Source organism: Lagopus muta, chromosome 8 (assembly GCF_023343835.1).
Source record: "Lagopus muta isolate bLagMut1 chromosome 8, bLagMut1 primary, whole genome shotgun sequence".
In the NCBI taxonomy this organism is placed as follows: Eukaryota; Metazoa; Chordata; class Aves; order Galliformes; family Phasianidae; genus Lagopus; species Lagopus muta.
The window spans coordinates 9,548,624-9,569,021 of record NC_064440.1 but is presented as its reverse complement, the minus strand read 5'-3'; the positions used below and the strand labels follow the sequence as shown (position 1 = coordinate 9,569,021).

The window sequence follows — 20,398 nt, the reverse complement described above, 5'->3', positions numbered from 1 at the left end:
CTGTATATGCTACATGTGGGCATACAATGCAGCTTCTAATTGGCAGTTTACTAATCTCAGTTGTTCTGCTTGTAGTGAATAATATATTCCATCGAGTAACATCTGCTGAAGTATTGTGAAAAGGTGCAGAAAGGCAAGGCAAACTCAGAAATACTGATAAAAATGTAGTTTTTCATTTCACCTCATTATACACATGAATTATAAAGATCTCTATAAAGCAGTAAAGACATACAGAGCTGACTTGGAATTTGTAGCAGCTTTAAGCAAAGTATTTTCAGAAGACAAGGATTACTTTGTTCTGTCTGCCTGCAAGTTTACAGTAACACACTGATTTACAGAAACTAAGGCTATTATCATCACCAGAAAGCCTAACAAGAGATGCTTTTAATGTTGTTGTTGGGTTTTGGTTTTTTTTTTTTTTTCTGTAAATGTAATATTTCCAGGTGTTCAGACTCATGCAGAATCATGAATAGTGCTATAAGCTCTGTGAAGAAGAAAAGCGTAAGAGCTTAGATCACTTCTAGAGAATCATTACAACACATTCTCAATGTGAGAAGGTTAGCCCAGATGTCAGATCTCTCATTTATCAGTCAAGAAGAATGACCATCTCTGACCTCCTGCTCTGCCTAAGTTGTAGCGGGCCTTCAGCACGTCACTCGGAGGTAGATTCACTGCAGATTGGAGGCCTGGATTCCAGGTTTATCTCTAATACCACATTCAGTACATAAATGCAGAAGCAGTCTTTGGAAAATTGGTCATTGTGATAGCTAGTCATATTCCTGCCTGTATCATAAAGAATTAAAGAACCTTCCATCCTATGTAATCAAATGATTTAGCTGTTACTGGCAGGCAATAACTTGCCTATGAAGTTTCCTAAAATAAATTCAACCTACTTGGACAGTCAGTTCAAAGCCCTTATACTGGTCATCTGTTCATGAACTGTACACAATTCACAGATCTTATTTGGTTCAGCATGCACTTAGATGCTAGGAAGTCCAGCTGTTACATGTAAAAATGCATGCTGTCTGGTTTTGCCCTGTAGGTTTCCAAACTTCAAACTGCATCCATGAGTGAACGGAGCCAAATAACATGTCAAAAGCAGAATATTTTTTTTAACTTTGGAGTCTAGAGCTAGAGTGAGTATGGCCTCAAAAAAACAGCAATGAGTAATGACATGCTTTGATTATAAACCTTCTCCACATGTGGCCCTCTGCAGAGGTTTGGAATATATTGCGCTTGCTGTCTATTAATGACTATTTTATTTTCCTATATAGGAAAAGAAGAATTTTATTTAAAAAGCTTGATTGATCCCAGCACAGGTGGCAGGATCATTGTCAGTCTCCCCATTGCTTCTTGCTTCTCTCTGCCTGATCTCGGCAAATTTGCTCAGGCACCATGCTTCACAGGGTACCTGTGTAAACCAGCAGCAGCAAAAGCCACTCAGAACTTGTCAAGTTCACAAATATCATTGAACTTAACTGAGATCTGAACAGACACAGATCCAGTGTTGCAGCAGGATAGTAGAAGGAAAATCAGAAAGTACATTACATAAGGAAAGGATTTGATGTGAACCTGGCTTGCCTTAAAATTTCCCATCCAGCTCCCTTATTTGAAGGTGGATAGAATGGGAAGAGCAGGATAATACCACTCAGTGGGTATCAAACTCTGTTCCAAAAGCCCCAACATCTACATAAACTCTGAACTACATCTGTCAGTAAATGGTTTACGTGAAATCCAGCTCCTTCAGATTAGAATACCAGACTAGATTTAATAGCTTGATATCTTGGTTCTGGCAGTGGACCGTATATGATGGTTCACATGAAGCAAAAAAACAACACGTACTGTACTGCTTCCAACCGTGCATCCAGGCAGCCGAATTCTTTCCTGACCCCTAGGCAGTCAGTCCATGATCTGTAGCACATTTGGCTTTTCCTCTCAGACAGAGCTGTAGCACAAGTACTCTTTAGGCTTATAGAATTAATGATCATCAGTATTACCCTCAAGAATTATACAAACATACAGACAAAGCAGGTTAACTGCTAGCAGCAATCAAATACAGACGTTAAGATCACTCTGGGCAGGGACAAGTTTTTTGAAACGTAATGGTTGACTTACCATTTTTTACTGATTGACACTCAGTGACATTACAGCAAAGAGCAAAAAATGTTCATGTTATATTTTGGTGTAGCCATTCTATTGCTATTTAAGTTCAGCAAAATTATGTGTGGGTTGCTAATCACAGGTTATCAAAAACAACAACCTCCTTTATTTTATTTTTTTTATTTTATTTTAAGGAATAACCTTACCGGTCTTAGAACCCAAAGCTTAAAATAGAGAGGGAATAATCATGAGGATATGGTTTGGTCATTAGAGAACAGCAAAGACTCTTGGTTTTGGCTCTCAGCTGTTCAATTAGTTTACATCCATATAGCCTTTGCTAATAGAATAGCACAGCTGAGGGAGATCAAGAAATTCTAAAATAAAAACATTTTTAAAGTAGATACATAGCTGAGGGTCTTCTACTTCTAGATCAGAACAGTAATGTACACCAAAATACCACCTTGCTTGGTAATTTACAGATTCTTATTGAAGTGCTTCATCTGAAAAGGATTTCCCTTTCATCCTGCGGTACACTTGAAACCCTCATGGTGTTTTCTACAAATAAAAGAATCTCCTTTGTCAGTACGGCAATGGGGATTATGAAATCCAATGATGTACATTTGAATTAGAAAGATACAAAATCACAATTTAATATTGCAAAGCACTGATAAATATTCCTGTGATTAATACAACAGAGAAACAAACAGCTTAAAACAGAGACCAGTGACACTATGCTCTCCTTTTCCAAGAGTATCTTAAAAGGCATCTTAAAGAGTATCTTAAAAGTATCTGACAGACAAGCTAGAATGCCCTCCTAGCACAGGGCAGAAGTTATTACATTGACCAGCTCATCTCACATGTGATATGCAATGAAAACCAGCTCATCAATCAATTCCTAACAAATTGGGAACCATAACATAGTTTCAGAATAATCTGGGAAAACTTCCCTACTTGGCATCTCAGCAATGGATTGATGAGCAACTTAGATGTCCATGCAGAAGAGGCTAGAAGAGTGCCTGGAGAAGATAACCTTGTCTTAGCATAAGTGGTTCCACACCTCAGTTTGATTTCCAGGCCAAAATAATGTTCATACATACTTGAAAGATGATGAGCTAACTTTCTGCCCTGAGGTCACACTGAGAAATTGAAGTGTGCAGTCAAATATAGTTAAACTTGCTGAGAATTTAGCAAGAAAAACAGAGTGGTAATAAGAGGAATGTAAAAAAATGAGATTAATTTTAATGGTAACTCCAGATCCTTTCCACCTGCAATTTCCTACATCTATAGGCTATTTCTCAATTTCTGCCCTCTCCCTGATCTTCAGTTGGCATTTCACAGAATTTGTCTTATGTTCTGTAAGAAAGAAAAGCAAGAATCTTCACTTTAGGGCGCTCTCTCCCTTGTCCACTTAATGAGAGCACAGGATCACGACAATATCAGATTTATATCCTGTCTTGGATTCTCATAATATTTTTTTCTGTAAAGAAAGATTCCACTACAGAAGAACTATTTGAAGAAAATCTCCTGTCTAGCCATATTTAAAACTTTTTACTTTCATTTAGCCTTAGTTCAATATTTATACTGTGTGATAAAGCAAAGTATCAGTAATAATCCATCATAACATCTGTAGCTTATTTTGAAGGATAGAACAATTCAAGTATGTTCAGTAGCTCCCTCTATTACTAAATCGTAATAAATACTGTCCTTCTGAATCTTTGGAATGTTGCTATGATAGAAGAAATTACATTGTCCACAACAGCTAAACATGGTCCCAAATGATATAACCATTGAGGCTGCTGTCAAGCAGGACTACAGCTAGTGAGTGACAGCATCCTTCCACACTACACTGTCACATTTTCACCCAACCCTGCCCATGTTACCAGACAAGGAGCACAAGGAAGATATTCATTTGAATCCAACAGTTGCAACAGAACTAAACACAAGCCCTCCAAATATATTACATTATAAACAACAGAGCACATAAACTGAATTTCAGTAGGCAGTATGATCATTAGAATCTCATTTTTCCAGCACAAGTTAATAAGGAGAACATGCAGTGTTACATTACCACTCTATTTCCAACTATTATAGCATAGATTGTCTCCCTCCCCCTCAGATCACAAGTTTGTATCTCAGCCTCCAACAAGAGTTGATTCCAAAGAATTTGAAATTAATGCACAATAATAGAGATTGGCTGTTTTATGTCTACAGCTGTGTCACATGCTGTTACTTCTCAGCTGCATCTGCTCATAGAGGCAAAATGAAACTGCAGTAAGTAAATACCAGACAATACTCTGCAAGGCAAGAGGCTGAAGTGCCAAAGACAGCAGCTATAATTATGCATCCTGGTTTGCCAATCTGTGGAGGCAGCCTATTCACCACAAACTAATTGAAGATCCCACATGTATTTCAACAAAGCTGTGATCTTAAGGTCCAGCACTTACAAAGCATTTTTGAACTTATAAAGGTTTAAATCAACAGTCTGACATGCACGCAGCCAGTGTGTTATCATCTGTGCTCTGGGGACAGAAGATCAAAGGATTCAGCCATACTCATATACCAAAATGAAATCTAAATTACATTTCTGTCATCAAATAAGTTCAATCCAGAACCTCAATAAAAGCTTAATTCTTCAAGGAATTCTTAAATCTTTTTTAGCTAGTACTGAATTTGTGTATTTTGTCCAAGCTACAGAAAAATAAAAATAAAAAACAAGCTACAGTTTAAAACCTCAAAAAAAAAAAAAAACAAAAAAAAAACAAAAAAAAAACACCTCAAAGCAAACCTCAAACCTGAAAAAAAAACCTCAAAGCAGTGATTGCACATTAACTTGTGGGTAACTAGATTTTAGAGTTGCTTTAATTTAACTAATAAAATTCTGCAGATAGCACCAAAATTGGAAATATTTTACTTGAGTTTTTAAATAAGAAACATAAGAAATAGTAAAAGCTAAAACTTAGTAACATCAGATGCTTTAACACTCATTCCATGTACTGGTATTGCCACTTGCAGTTCTGTCTGGAAGAACCAGTCACAGTGTAGTATTGTGCATCAGTGTCACATAAATAAAGTAGCAGCATGTTGTCATTTCTCTGCTGTTTGCAACTAAACAAGGTGAAATAATATAAAACCAGTAAAGAAAGGGGCTGCTTATTGGGGCTGGAATACGTCATACACGCAGAGAGGTTTTCTGAGTCTCTTCTCAAAATGATGACAACTCTGAGATAAAAAAAAATATCATTTTGGACTTAAAACCTAATATAATTCAGTTCTTGTTGAAAAATCCCAGTTCCTAGCCTGCTCTTGCATAAATAAATAAGATAAATATCAGATGCCCTCTATTGGCCCTCTGTTTATGTTAGTTTCAGAAGTTATAAATTTCCCAAATTCCTTCTAGTCCTTGATTTTGTTACAGTGAAGTTGCAGTTTCCTGCCTCTGTCAGAGAAATCCCACCACTTCAAAGAACAGAACCACATTCAGTTTGAGGATATAGCTGTCAGCATGCAGTCAGAGCATGGACAGGAGAAAGCTGAGCAGGCTGAGACAGAAAACTAGTGACTCCAGGAGAAAAAAAATGGGTCAAGGGAGAAAAAGATAAACATAATAAGAGCTCATAGCAGGATTGAAGAATGAAAGAAACATGGATACATGTAAGGACAATTTAATGCCCTTGTTGTGAGGGAAAGGAGAGAACCTGGGATCCACGCACCCCAACTCCTTCAATCCTTTTTAGTTAACACGTTTCCTTGAACAAGTCAGCCTATCCTCTGAAGACGCTCCTTTTCCTTTTGGATTAGCAGGTGAGGCAGCTACAAAAACATCACAACTCTCTGTATCAATTCCTAGTGTAATTAGCAGGAAGTACATATTGTAAAACATTAGTTTTACATGTTACACATGAAGCTTTGCCAACAGCAGCTCTGGGAGGCAGAAGTATCAATACACCATAGGAGAATATTTGCTCCCTGATTAGAGATAGCTCTTGGGGCTGTTTTCCACTGATACGTAGTTTGGTCCCTGGTATGCTTATCTAGGTTACAATCAGCACATAATCAAGCTTTGCAACACTCTCCTCTGCTCAGAAACAGACCTGAAACTACCTCTGCAGGAATGGAAACACCGGTTTAGTCTTCTTGAATAAAGATTCTGTATTGGAGAGGCAATTTCACTAGCTGTGCAGACTACTAGGCAGCCTCAGGAAAAGACAAAAACAAAATGGAGAAGCGTTTCACCATCTCTGTTTCTTACCTTCCCCTCAAATCTTGCTGTGGCTCCCAGTTGCACTCGGATATTCCGAGGAGGCAGAGTGAATGCTGGTGCTTCAGCAGGAACCGAGGGGCTGAGCGTCAGGGAGGTTTTGGACACTCGAGTAGATGTCACCAGTTTCACATCCCCCATGATGTGGACTGTGGAAGAGAAAAACAAAGAACTTATGAGGATGAATTATTTACAGTTGCAGCTAAGAAACAGAACAGAGGAAAACTGTTATATATATATATGTACATTATATACATATACACTGCTAAGAGCCTTCAGCCTAAAGTAACAAGTGTTACTTTCTGGGTGGGGAACTGAGACCCAGGAAGATTGTGTGCATTACACTTGTTACAGCATCACAGCCTTGAAGTGAACTCAGTTTGAACTCTCAAGTCCCAGGCCAGCTCCTTAACCAAGAAGTCATCCTTTACAACTGCATTAAACTGTAATAACTTATTTCAGGAGGATATTTTTGCAATGTGACTTTGATTTTCCTGGCCTGTAGTACACCAATATCAGTAAGTCTCAGAAGAAGAGCCAGTGTTAAGTAAGTCTTATGAAATAAAGAGGCCTCTGTTTGCACTGGAGTTAAGTTGCGAGTGGGAATGTGGAAAATCTGATTTTTCATACCATGCTTTCAAGATCTTAAGAAATATCTGGTATCTCCCTCCAAAGTACTGCTAGTACACAATAGATACCTCTGCTGAAATTTCAAGCTTCCACTTCACTGCAAATACTTCTACAGCACGTACACTAGTAAAATAGCACCAAATTTTATGCTGCATGTATGTCATTTAAGGAATCTCATTACAGATACCTACTTCAGATATGACTGTTCTGCTATATACCTTATACTCCCCAATAGAAAACGAACAACAACAAAAACCCTAATATAATTTTAAAGTGTAAAAACCTAGGTTATCCAGAAAAAAATAGTAGTAGTTCCTCTGAGTCCTGCACTATGCCACACAAAATCAAACTAACCTTGCAAAGCAGGTTCTTAGAACTCTGCATTTGCCACTTCTGTAGCTAACAGCAGCACCAATTCCAGGAGTTATCCCTTGAAACTCTTGCTCAAAAGTTCCAACTTTTTGTTGAGTAAAGTGACCACGAAAAGCATTTTTCAAAATTGACTGGACAAGCCAGGAACATGAAGTTCATTTCTGATAGGACACATTGCCATGTATGTTTCTGAAAATCCACTGTGAGAACACAGTGATTCCATAGAGCACACCTGACACGCTCAGTAAATACAGAGAATGTCAATCTCAAGAAACACCTTATCAAAGCACCAGGTGGTGATTTGTTCTAAAGTGAGGGAACCACAGAACTCCAGAAGACAGACAGATGGACAGACCAAAGGAAGTAAGGTGAGCTGTGGGGGAAGTAGAAGGAATCAGGTCCTAAGCAACTAACAGTCATTGGTATGGTCAGGTTACATTTCTATTGCATTTCGGTAACCAACATGGCAAAAGCTGTCAACAACTTGAAGCCTAATGTTAAAATGACACAGTAACATATAAAATAAAGTAACAGCTAGTCTTTTGCTTCAGGACATCTTGCACGGGCTTATGTTTTTTTCTAAATAATGTTTAAATAAGATTGAATTTACCAAAGAATATTAGTCCAAATGAGCACAAGCAGTTTTCTAGCAACATAAGCCTCTAATCATCCACATTTAGCAGTCTGACTCTAATTAGCTGTGTATGCTGAAGATGCTTCTTCTAGATAATTAGGAAGTCTTCTTTTTTCAGTTTAGAGGATGTTTTACAATTATTTTCCCAAAGAGATAAATATATCCATGTGCAGCCTGGTGTTAATATAGAACTAGCATGTCCAAATACTTTAAGAAAACAGCGTTCTGAAGAACAAATCTTATTCCAGCTTAAATTCAATAGACAGGAAAAAATGCAGACACTTAAAAGCTATGGAACACATCTGACTTTTTTTCTTTCTTTCTTTCTTTCTTTTTTTTAATGTAAGGAGTTTTCTAGAATGATCCTATCCATAAAGTGGTTTTCTCAGTTTGCTGCTGAATAAGATTCCAAAGATATTTCATAACATTTCATTTCACGTGCTGTGCACACCTAGACTATGGTCTTAAAACAAAACCAAGTGTAACTGAAGTTGCAATAAAAACATTGTGGCATTAAACATAAAAGAAAACCTTCATGCAAGTGCTGGCTGGATGGGCAGTGATGTGGTTAGACAGCATTTCTAATCTGGATGTTTTTTTATTCTTAATCCTTTCTAAAAAGCACATAAATCCGTACAAATTCTCACAGTGTGCCCTCTAATCTTTGTAATACCAAAGCGGACTAATGAGTTTCAAGCATTTTTTACCAGGAACAAATTTGTCACTCAGTACACATTTGTCACTCAGATCACAAAAGTAAACCCCCCAAAAACAAACTCTGAGAATTCCATCTCATCCTTTTTCTCATCCACTTCTTTTATATAAGTAAACACTTACCCTCAGCTTCCTACATAACCACTTAATTATACTAATTTCATTTTAACGTGTCCTTCCTCTGAAGCAGAAAAAAATGAGCTTCAGAGAGGGCATGAGTGTAAGAGAGAGTGAGTGCACACAAGTGAGAGAAAAACAGAGCTTTGAGTCTTCCTGATATTGCAACTCTCCACCTAAGCAGCTCATTTTTACTTGGTCCAGATATTCTGTTATTTTAGCCAGTCTGCCCTCAATAATCTCTGAACCGTCTCTGAAATCTGGACAGAATCTTTTGAGCTCTCTAAATACAGGAGCAAAAGGCCAGCCCAGAGGCTGGAGCATTTGTCTGCTATTTGGGATCCTGGCTGAATTCCCTGCTCGCTGATGGGGCTGCCTGCATGACCTCAGGCAAGTCATTAAGCTTCTCTTCTGCCAGGGTTCCCTATCGATGAAGTGGAGATTATTGTACTTCCTTACCACAGAGAAGTGCTGTAGTATAAATATAATAGAGGATAGGAGTTTGGCTACAGTCACAGGACCATATAAACAGTATAGATTTAAAAAAAGGCAGAAAAATGCTATGAAATTCCAAAAACATTGATAGCATGCTTCTTTTTCCCTCCCAGTGCAGTGGTGTTTCCAAAAGTATGCATTTTGAAACACTAGGCAAATTTGATTCCCATATATAGATCACTGAAGTCCCTAGAAAAACTGTTGACTAAGTGCCATCCACTATGCTTCAAAATGTTCAATATTTCAGAATTGACTTGACAGCTTCCTCTTTTCACACACCTCATTTCCTCTGCTACAGCTTCTTTCTTTACCACAAGGACTAACAACATGTGGTTACCATACATTTACACAAATCTGAACACACTGCCCACAGAATTACAGAAATGGTTTAATTGCAGCCATGTCACCTGTGACTATTTTTTCACCATTACCTTACCAGACCACACAAGGAAGCATCCTGCCTCTTGTCAGCTACTGGTACCAAAGAGACAGCATGCAGGGAGAATGATGAACCACAGGGAATCATCAACTCCAGAGACAAAGTCATTTGTGGATTTAACAGGGAAAAAGAGGTTGAAGTGGGAACAGGAAGCAAAGAACTTGCAATCCTGCTAACTATAGCCACACTAGGCAGCCTGTCCTTGTATCAGTTCTGACTTGACTAGTGTTCCTTCCTCCACTGCCTCATCCATCAATGACCATCTTGTTCTCACTGATTCTCTACCTAGCCAGCCTCTAGAAAAGCCCTTTCATCAAAAAACATCCAAGGTGTTTTCAACCCAGACCCCTAAACATCCAATAACATTTTTCCAGTAAAATTTAATAGCAGCTATTAGGCACATCAGTAGGAATGAGATGAGATGCCAAATCTTCTCTTGCTACTCTGTGATCCAAAAATTTTGCAAGCTTAAGTTGAGGCAACACCATGCATGTAAAATCCCAGCGTATGTTCCCACAAAGAGCATTTACATAACTGTCCTGCACAGTTCCTGGGAATTACAGGGCAACTTGTGATTTGTGCAAAAGCTTTGACTCTCTAAAGTGACAGCAAGAAAATTCCGTGCTAAATTACAATTTCATTTGGGACCATTTCGTCAAAGACTTTCCCAGAAGTAAGCAAGTTCTTCAGATCCTATCATTACAGTATATTGAATTTCACACTCTGCACATCAGCTATGAGCTTTTGCATCAAGCAAGACTCTTGCTTGCACAAGGGAAAAAGGACAGAACAGGTCAAACTGTTAAAGGTGTTCATTTTAACGAAATACTACTGCAGTCCCTACATGGCATTTCAGAAACAGTAATGGTTTATGTGACACAAAGCACTGAACTACTTTTACAAGATCAGAGTTAAAATTAGACCTGTCTAATCAATAAATTCAGAGCTTTTTTATTTGCATGCCTGTTGTGGCATGAGCTGTACATTGAAATGTTTTCCATGGTAGGATTACCATGAGTGAAGAATTTAATTTCTCTGGGTAAGAGAATAATTCAATATGATATTAATTGATATTTACTTGCATATGGGTTTATTAGAGCATGAGAATTATGACTGTCAACCACCTTTATTTATATATGCCATGTGAGAAAAAAGAAAGCACTTGCATATTTTTATCAACAAAGAAGAGAAGTCATACCCTCCCTAACCTTCAGCTTGTGCTGCTTAGCAGAGAAATTGCTAGCAAAGATGTGCATTTCTTGCAGACAGTGACAGTTGTAACCATTCCCCAATTTTCCTCAGTTAACAGCACCATTTAAGGTACTGAAACATCCCAGGCCTTTTGAGATACAGATAACCCAACCTCACCTACTGCCACTAACCACGTTGCTGCAACAGATCACATCTAACAAGAGCCATTGTATCTGCTTTTGCACAATCACACCTTAATGGTTTATTGATATATTAAAGTAGCCGCAGAGTATTTCAGGTACAAAGAATGGTACAGAAAACCATGTGAAGAGGGAAATAGATTAATTCCTTTAGTAGCATATATTTATCTTGATTATAGACAGACATGCTATTATAGACAGACATTCAATTATTCCGTAACCACCAAGTATTAAAATTTAAGGAAAAAAAGATGTCCATTACAAAGCAGTTGGACATGCAATTTAGAAGAATGCAATGCATTTCAAGACTCAAAAACCTTGCATGTTTAATTTGAAACATCAGATTAAGGAGCAGTAAATCAAGAAACACAATTTCTTTGCAGCTGTTATCTTAGAAAAAATATGAGTAACTAAATATGACATACATCAGGCAGGTCCAGTACAGCATCCATATCTAAGAATTATTTTATAGCAGAAAATTGAAGCCAGAGGGAAACACAGATGGTAAACGGGATGCAAGCTGGGCTTGTTTTTGCTGATTCCATAAAGGCTTCATACAGAAACACGTTGGAGAAGGTAATTCGATCTGACTTCAAAACCTGCTACAGTTGTAGTTTATGAACAACATTAAAAGAAAAGGGGGAAAAAAAAAAAAAAAAAAAAAAAAAAAAAGGCAAGACATAAAGAAAGGTTTTCAGTGTACTAAGCAGCAGGTCAAAAATCAATAAAGTTCTACTGGATCATTTTTAATACTCAGTATTTACCAAACCCAAACATCTTAGTCTTGGGAAGGTTAGGTAAAACAGCAAATTTAAATTTCATCATTGACAGCTGGTGACGTTTTCTTCCACTTGTGACAAAAGAGAACCAGTGGTCAGACTGGCAGTCCATGAATCCCCAGTGTGGCTCCAATGGCCGCACCTTCAGGGCAGAGGTAAGGGCAAAACTGAGATCGTTCTCTCTGGGGAACATGGCACTCTACTTAGTATTTAAGAAAAATCTCCTTTCACTGTTCAAGCAGTGTAGAGCTTGTGATTCCATTGAGAGACTGTTTAAGAACATTTTGTCTTCAGTCTTCGCGCTGTTCTTCAGATGTTTAGTCTCTACTCCACAATTGCTGGCCTACTATACGAGCTGGCCTTCCAGGGAGAAAAGTCAATTCACTCCCAAGCTCATTATATGCACCTGCAGAATGTCATCACTTTCTGCAAACTTGAAACAACTGTAGCCATTTTAGAGCTGGGACTGAAGCCAGTTTGTCATGTGGAGAGGTAACTCCTTCTCGCCCATCTACCCACAAAGACAAACCTGAGAGGAGACAATGGCAAATGAGAAACAATCTTCACTTAAAAGTGCAGCAGGCAAGGGGTCCAAACAGTAGAGTAACGTACCAGGACAGGCACTGGCACTAAAGGTCCTGGGATGTAAGGGGAACCACAGCAAATATTACAGTTTTATGGAGACATTTTTACGTACAGCTGAGTTGAGAGCCAGCAGTGTGTTTCAAATAGTCTATGACACCCTAAAGAGAGCAAAAAATCTCTCCACTGCTTGCCTAGAAGAACAACTTAGCACATTTACAAAGGTACTTACGAAGAATTAAAAACTACAGTGGTAAAAAAAAAAAAAAAAAAGTAAAGGTGTTCAGACTTGAAGAGCCGAATACACGAAACATTCTTTTATTAAGAATGAAAAACACTTCCTATTTATTTTGGAAGGTAATTCCATTTTATTTGAGTGCATGGTTCAGCAAGGCTTTCAGGAAAGCTAACAAGTTTAATTTCAGATAAAGTTAGCATGGAACAAGCTCTTTAGGGTCTGAATAGCAAGCTAGTTAGAGGGAAAAAAAAAGGCAGAAGAGATCAAGACTTGCCTAGCATTATACAACAGAAGTGGGTCAGAATTTGGGAAGCAAGTATTTCGAGATACTTTCAGCAACATTTCAAGATAGGCAACCTAAAGGAAGCTAAGATTCCTTTCTCCTGATTATTAAGTTAAAAGAAGATTTACAGCACAAGTCATACTTCTGCAGCTTCTTAATGGTGGTAGAACATTACACTAAATCAACAGTTTGTAGTGGAGTTTTTTGGTTTGGTTTTTTTTTTTTCTTTGTTTGTTTAACTAACCTCTTTTAGGTGGCACATTTTAAACGGTAACTATAACATCAAAGTTCCTCAGATGGAGATGCTGCAGGTGGTACATGGCTGTTGCCCCTTTCCAAGCTAGCAGGGTCATAAAGTTGCATGAAAGGTGAGTCATGGTAGATTTGCAGTTCATAGAACACAGAATGTTTAGCCTCTACGTTTTGCTTTGTGATTTAGTTTCAGATATACTCAGATATACTTTTTTTTAAAAAAAAGAAAGAAAAAGAGACCCAAGTCTGCCAAATTTTACACCGTTAGGGAAAATGAACACATGCACTCTACTGCCTGAGGTGTGCAAACCCCAGGGTAGCAGTGGAAAAAAATCTGTTGATTTCAGCCAAATATAGACTGGGCTGTGAATAAACATCACTAAGCTTCAAATTATGCTGCAAATACTTAATACTAAAGGAATTAGTTTCTCTGTTTGAAAGAGCCACTGGTTCTTCATGCTGAGATACTCTGCACGAAGCCAGACTCTGTTCTGCCTTCTATGAAGTCCCATTAATTGTCAGCATAAAACCTGGCCCATAAGATATCCCACAAGTTTATTTTTTTCTGAAAACTGCAGTTTTCTTCATGTATGCAAGCCAGCATTCTCCAACAATCATTTTTTACACATCAGTCCTTGACGATATATTTGGCACTGCAAAGCAAATAAAAACAGCCTTGCTGAAAAAATTAAAACCAAGACATGAGATGGGTTATAATGGCAATTTTTTTTGTAATTAACAAAGAGATAGTTGGTTTTACTTCATAAAATAATCTAAGTTTCACACAAAACTTTCTGCTGCAAAAGGCTCCAGAAAGTCAGCCAGTTACAGGATTGATAAGTGTACTTCAGACTGCAGGAGAAATACTTCTACACGGTTGATAGCTCACACAACTTAAGGAGAAAGTGACATGTACAAGAGAGAATAAACATCTGGGAGGTCCACATCATCTTCATCCCCACATTATCAGGCACAGGACAGATTCCTGTGATCTTTTCCCTATCTCTATTCATAGAAAGAAAAGGAGTGGAAGCCTAGAGAGTGCCTTCCAAAGAAAGCTGTACCAGACATTATGAAGAACAGAAAGCAGTCCTTAGATGATGAAATGTGAACCCCTAAACACATCCTTTCTTTTCTCAGTTACTTCTGTCAAAAACATTTTAGAAATAATATAACCAAACAAGACCAAATCATAACACCAAACCAGTCTTCTAAGAGCTAATAAGGTTTCACATCCAGCACCGTACACTGAACTCAAAGCCTGAACCAGATAAGGAGGTTTTGAAAAGAGCAAACAAAAATTTGTATAAATTCCTGCACTGAGAAATCCCCCAAAATGAACCCCACTAAGCAGAAAAGTTAAAGTGGTAACTGTATCAAAACACTTAACAGCTTGCAGCAAAGAAGATGAAGAAAAATGATTCTCAGTGGAAAATGGGAAATGTGATGAGAAGTCATAAGCTGTTAATTACACCAGGAGAGATTTAATTTAGACATTAGGCAAGAAGTTTAAGAATTGAAGACCCGAAAAAGATTGCTCAAAGCGTCTGTGAAGTCTTCACTTCTGGAAGCCATACAAATATATGATGAGAACAGCATGTACAGTTGATTTGGCCTTGGACCTGGGAAAGACTAAATGGACTTCTAAAGTCCCTTCCAATCCCATGACTCTATGATTCAGCTGACAATTGATATTAAAATTGGAATATAACATAGGGCTTTCACACGCTGGGTCTAGGCTAGCAAGACAACTTGAAGGAATCAGCTTATGAAAACCACAACAGTATCAACATATAAATCATTAACATTGCAAGGCTTACAAGAGGGCAGACAGAAGGAATCTGGATTAATCTTACTTAAACAACAGTTTTCAAATCACAGCTAAATGTCCAGTTCTGATAACAAGCAAATGCAGTTTTGCTTTTTTTTTTTGTTTGTTTTGGAGACTACAGAGTCAGATATGCAGGCAAAGACATTGGTGCCTTTAAAGATGCTTCCTATTTGAAATATAAAGAAGTTAATTCATTACATTTAAGCACCTTACTACTTAAAAAAGCTCTTTTTACGTATTTGGGTCACTTATTTCTATTTGTAAGTTTGGCAGGTACAAAAAGTTATGTGAATTACCAACAGATTTATTCAACTTGGATTCCAGAAATGTACACAGTGCACGCTCTTGAATTTATCATCTTAAAAGCATCCATAGAAGGAGATTCATATGTGAAACAGTGGTTTGGAGCCCCTTCACAATTCTGTGGGGCTGCTACGGACAGAAGAGCTCGATGAATATATCAAATTTTACTCTATCAGAAGGAAAAAGAAGTGGAATGAATAATAAAATCTTTCTTTTAAAACCTTTTAAATCACATTTACAAAGCACAGGTTTTCCTATTCCCTCTAAAAGGCCTAAACAAGGTGTAATACTACAATGTTCTGGTGAAGATATTCAACAGATGCTTGATTCCATCTGTCACATCAGCTGATCTATCACACTGGGAGTAACTGACCTAAGCTCTCTCCTCACTGCCAGTGAATGATGGAAGGTAAATATTATTTTGTGCCACTGCCAGGCAAAAAATTATACCTGGCAAGGAGAGAACTGTGAAGAAAAGGAAGATCTGAAATTAAGGAAAACAAACAAAATAAACACAGGAATAAAATGGAAAAAAAAAATTACAGGAGACAAGTTTAAGGATACAGAGAAGAAAAACTGCATTGAGAGAAGAGTTCAGTCACAGAGAAGAAGAAAAAAGAATATATGATGAGGATTGCTAAAGGCCAACCAATTTTCAGCTGAACAGGCAGTATGGCTGAGAGTTAATAACATTCCATCGTTGAATTTCATGACACTTTCTTTGATTCTCTTTCCCCTCATAAGAACAGAGAAATAATTCAAGAGTGACTGAGGTTCATACAAACTTATTTTGACAGACTTTCATGCACAAAGTCAGGTTGTTGAAGAATCATTCTTTCCCCTTATTTCTTTTAAAGCTTTGATGTTGCAAACCGTTTTATATTCTATACTTCTCCCACCCACAGAAGTTAGTCATATAATCTGTCTAGTTGCCAGTCTATTTTCCTTTATGAAATATGCCAACAACTACTCTGAAAGTCCATACTGAAAGCAAGCAGGTCAGAAAGATGCCAGTTATCCAAGTGTTTACACAGATGTGAATAAAATGTGAAATATTGATATTAGTAACAGAAATGCATTCTCGCTTTTTAAAGATTTGAGGAGATTTTTCAAAGATGACATGAAAAATGCACGGTTTTCAAAAGTCGCTGATACTTACCACATGATCTTTTTGGTATATCTCCTCTATATACAAAAAAAAAAATAATCAAAATTTCTCTACCGACTTCGATTCCCTTTTCTTGAAGGGATTTCTTCTTTAAGAATAGACTAAGAGAAACATCCCTTTGTTTCCCTTAAATTAGCTTCCTAACCACACCTTGAGATACGCGTAATAAAGGAGCACACTGAAGCCCTAACCAAGATGGAAATTTGATCTCTCTTCATCAGTTTAATTCTGACATTCAATTTCAGCAAAGGAGACCAGAAGGCAGAACTGAGCCAGTTGTGTTCTGTTCCTGGTCACACATCATTCCAGAAGTACTTTATCTGAGGTGAGTAATAGACAAAACAATATTGTCTTCGGTTTCAGCTAAGTCAGTAAAAAGAGTGTCAGTGCCCTCATGGCATCAGAAAGGGGCCAGGCCCAAAGCAAGCTCTTCCTTATGGGCATTGCAGTTTCCAAAGAGCATTTTAGAACTGGACGTGCTTTTAAACTTCACAGAGAAGCTCTAAACCAGATGTGCCTTGGAGGATCATTTATCAATTAAAAAAAAAAATGACTAAGCTTACAGAATAAGGACATCTTGAAAATAACTGTATGCCTCAGCTTTAGGTATCTGGGAACAAAAAGTTCTGGATTAACCTGGAAATAACAAAATAAAAGGGAGAGGGAAACATGAGCTTTGATTAGTACTAATGGGTTTATAAAAGTTCAAAGAATTTTCTAAATCTTGGGAAGGATGACTAAGAAACTATCACTAAAACCCACACTGCTTTTTCCCATAAACACAGTCTGTTTTTCCTGTATCAGGAACAACCAGAAAGTTGCCCTAAGAAACCAGCACACACAGCATCACATAGGAATCAGAGTTCTCACAAAACACAGAAATACCCTTTCAGAAACCCCCTCCAGTCTAGAAACCAGCACTAAACGAGTAAAGGACAGAAAACTGCTTATTCCAGCGGACCTACTGGGAAGATGAAATATAGGCACAATTCTAGGAAATAACAGTTTTATCAGTTGTGCAAGATTATTTCATTTTCTTTGGAAGTTTTTAAAAAGACAGGCAGTCATTTCTAATACAAAACAGTTAAAAGGATATTCATATCCAGAACCAGTAAACAGAGTAGAAATCAGAGTGCTGAAAACTGCGAAGGTACATAAACAGAAAGTTCATTGGTCTTGCTGAGGAAATGCCTGGCATATTTGCACCTCATGTGATACATATCCGTGTCCGCTGATCTTGGAATGCTTAGGCTTGAGCTGTAAAAGATACCTCCAAAATCACATGCAAAGTGATTGATTGCTGAAAGAACTTTGTAAGCACAAACACTTAGAGAAATCAAACACCTAAGGACTCAATTATTTCTAGGAAAAAAAAAAAAAAAAAAAAGAAAATGAATTAAAGGAGTCAGAAGGAGGAATTAACTTATTTTTAGTATCAAGTAGAGTTTCTGAAGAATCTAACTGCGAAGAAGAGATAAAGTAATTGAAAAGACCAGATGAATATACAGACTAGAGACATGCATCACTGAACTCCAGATAAATAGGACAATATTTTGACAAGTCTCAGCATATCTCAATCTCAGTTACTACCCCCAGAGTCTGCAACACAGGAAGATAAGATCTTTCTGTGTAGCATCACCTTATGACAGATTTGAGTCTATTGGGCTTTACTGAAAAATTCATCTCCTGCTTTCTGAAGATGTTTTTGTTTGGTTTTTTGGGGGTGTTTTGTTAACATTGAGTTCCTTTTTTGGGGGTGTGGTGAGGGAGGATTTGTTTGCTTGTTTGGGAGGGTTTGTTTTATCAGTACAGAGATGCATTCTTCAGATACTACCATTCGTGACCAAAATGCTGAGTTTGTAGTTCAAATATGCACTAGCATATTTAAAATTGAAGATAAAGTACAGAGGCCAGACAAGCACAGGTAAATATTGTTGGGTTGGTTTTTTTTAGTTGCTATTATCATGTTTTCATAAGGTAGGAGAATCTCTTAAGGTATGAATATAACTTACAGCTGGTTTATTTTCACAGTGTCACAGAAGTGAATCAGCATACATTGGCTGGGGATCTGGTAGCACAACCTTCTGTAAAAGTTTTGGCAGCTCAATGTAAACCCATTAATCATAAACTATGTGCTACTGTTCTGTGAGATCTGCAATCACAGTGACCTAGCATTATTTATTTTATTTCTTATCTGGAAGAAAATAGCAGCTTCCCAGAATCTGCCTTGATAGGGCACAGGACAAAGGATTTCTGCCTCTAGGGCAATAGGCTCTTATTTAGAACATCTAAGTTGTCTGAAACAGCAGACAGAGCAGCTAGCAAGTTTTCTTCAGGTTAAATAGCACAGTCCTGTTTTCAAATAGCAGAGGTATTTCAAAGCATCTTTTTCATTGCTTTAATAGATAATCCTTAATAGAGTAAATTCCACAGAAGATGGAGTAATATGAATAGAGGACGGGAGCCCAAGCTGCCAGATTGTATTTCTGATCCTGATTCCCTCTCATTGCGATTTTCTTCTCCACCATTCTCTTAGTACATCTCCTGATTAGTACGAAAATGCTACTTGCATTTGAGATGGTTGTGAGCTTTTATTTTTAAATGCATTTGAAAACTCTGGATCAAAGCCCTGCAGCAAAAACAGTAGGGCTTGAGTCTTCGGTTTCTAATCAACTTTATTATTTGCACCATATGTGCCATCCATGTTAACTTTGTGTGACCAGGAATGACAACAGTTTATACGTATGCATTCAGAAACAGAGGATGCCTAAAAAATATTGTGCATAAGGATAAGATTGTACAAGGAGGTACATAAAAGGTTACAGAAATTATGCAGGTCATCACAAGGTGCCTGTTACAGCTTTGTGCTTTGTCATTAAATCAAAGACCAAAAATCAAGAGCAGGGTTTTTTTTTTTGTTTTTTTTTTTTGTTTTTTTTTTGTTTTTTGATTTTTAAGCTGATATTTCAATCTGAGTGATCAGAGCTAGCAGTTCTGCTTATGTTTGGTTCTAGAGCAAAAAATAAATAAAACCAGAATAGTTCATGTAACAAGTGACAATGAGGCTTTTCCAGGACCCTAGAAGATAGCATTACAGTATAAGATCAGCAGAGCATCAGTAATTTTAATACACTCATACCATCACGAACACGAAGCCAAAACAAATTCCCTTCTTGAAGAATGGAGAAAAAAAAAAAGACATTCAGAAGATTCACTGCTGCTCAGTTTTCTATTTTAAAGTTTTTGCTAGGGAATAACAGCAAAGTACAAATGACAAAATGCAGCAGAATTTCAAACAAGAATTGATTTGTTAGCATAACAGACTAACAGACAAGAGCAGCTTTTCCCAGCACTGTTACCTCAGCCCATGAAATATCTGTAACAATTATTAACTGTTTTCTACAAAGAGGCTCCTTTGCCTGAAAATCAGACACTGTTCTGGATTTATTGGTGCTATGCATGAAAAGAGATCTGGCAAAACACTGTGGTTAAACAATTTCCACAGGTTTTTGATATCACAATTAGAAATTATTAGAACAAACTTGAATTAAGAACAAAATTGCCCCATTTGAAAGTGTTTCTTGTAAGTCTAAAACTTAAGCTAATTTCCTGAGGCTGGCAAACATCTCAGTTACCATTGCCATCCCTAATCACAGCAAGCTTTTCCTTCCAGAAGTGGCCTTTGTCTGCATTTGAAATCCAAGCTTAATGCAAACCCACATCAAGAAGAAACAGGATAAAACAGATCCATGCTGAGCCTCATGCGTGAAGCTGCAGATATTCTTGCTGCTCTAGTCACAATAACTGTCTTT

The 20,398-nt window shown here is 37.5% G+C and overlaps 1 protein-coding gene across 3 annotated transcripts in view; it reads right to left on the bottom strand.

The window, feature by feature from the left end:
• MYLK (myosin light chain kinase) overlaps nt 1-20,398 on the bottom strand; it is a 176,859-nt gene that overhangs the window by 118,562 nt on the left and 37,899 nt on the right. For all 3 annotated transcript variants that reach the window (XM_048954167.1, XM_048954165.1, XM_048954166.1), the window contains exon 2: nt 6,350-6,507. In XM_048954167.1, the coding sequence (XP_048810124.1) occupies nt 6,350-6,507 (158 nt within the window). The remainder of the gene's footprint in view (nt 1-6,349; nt 6,508-20,398) is intronic.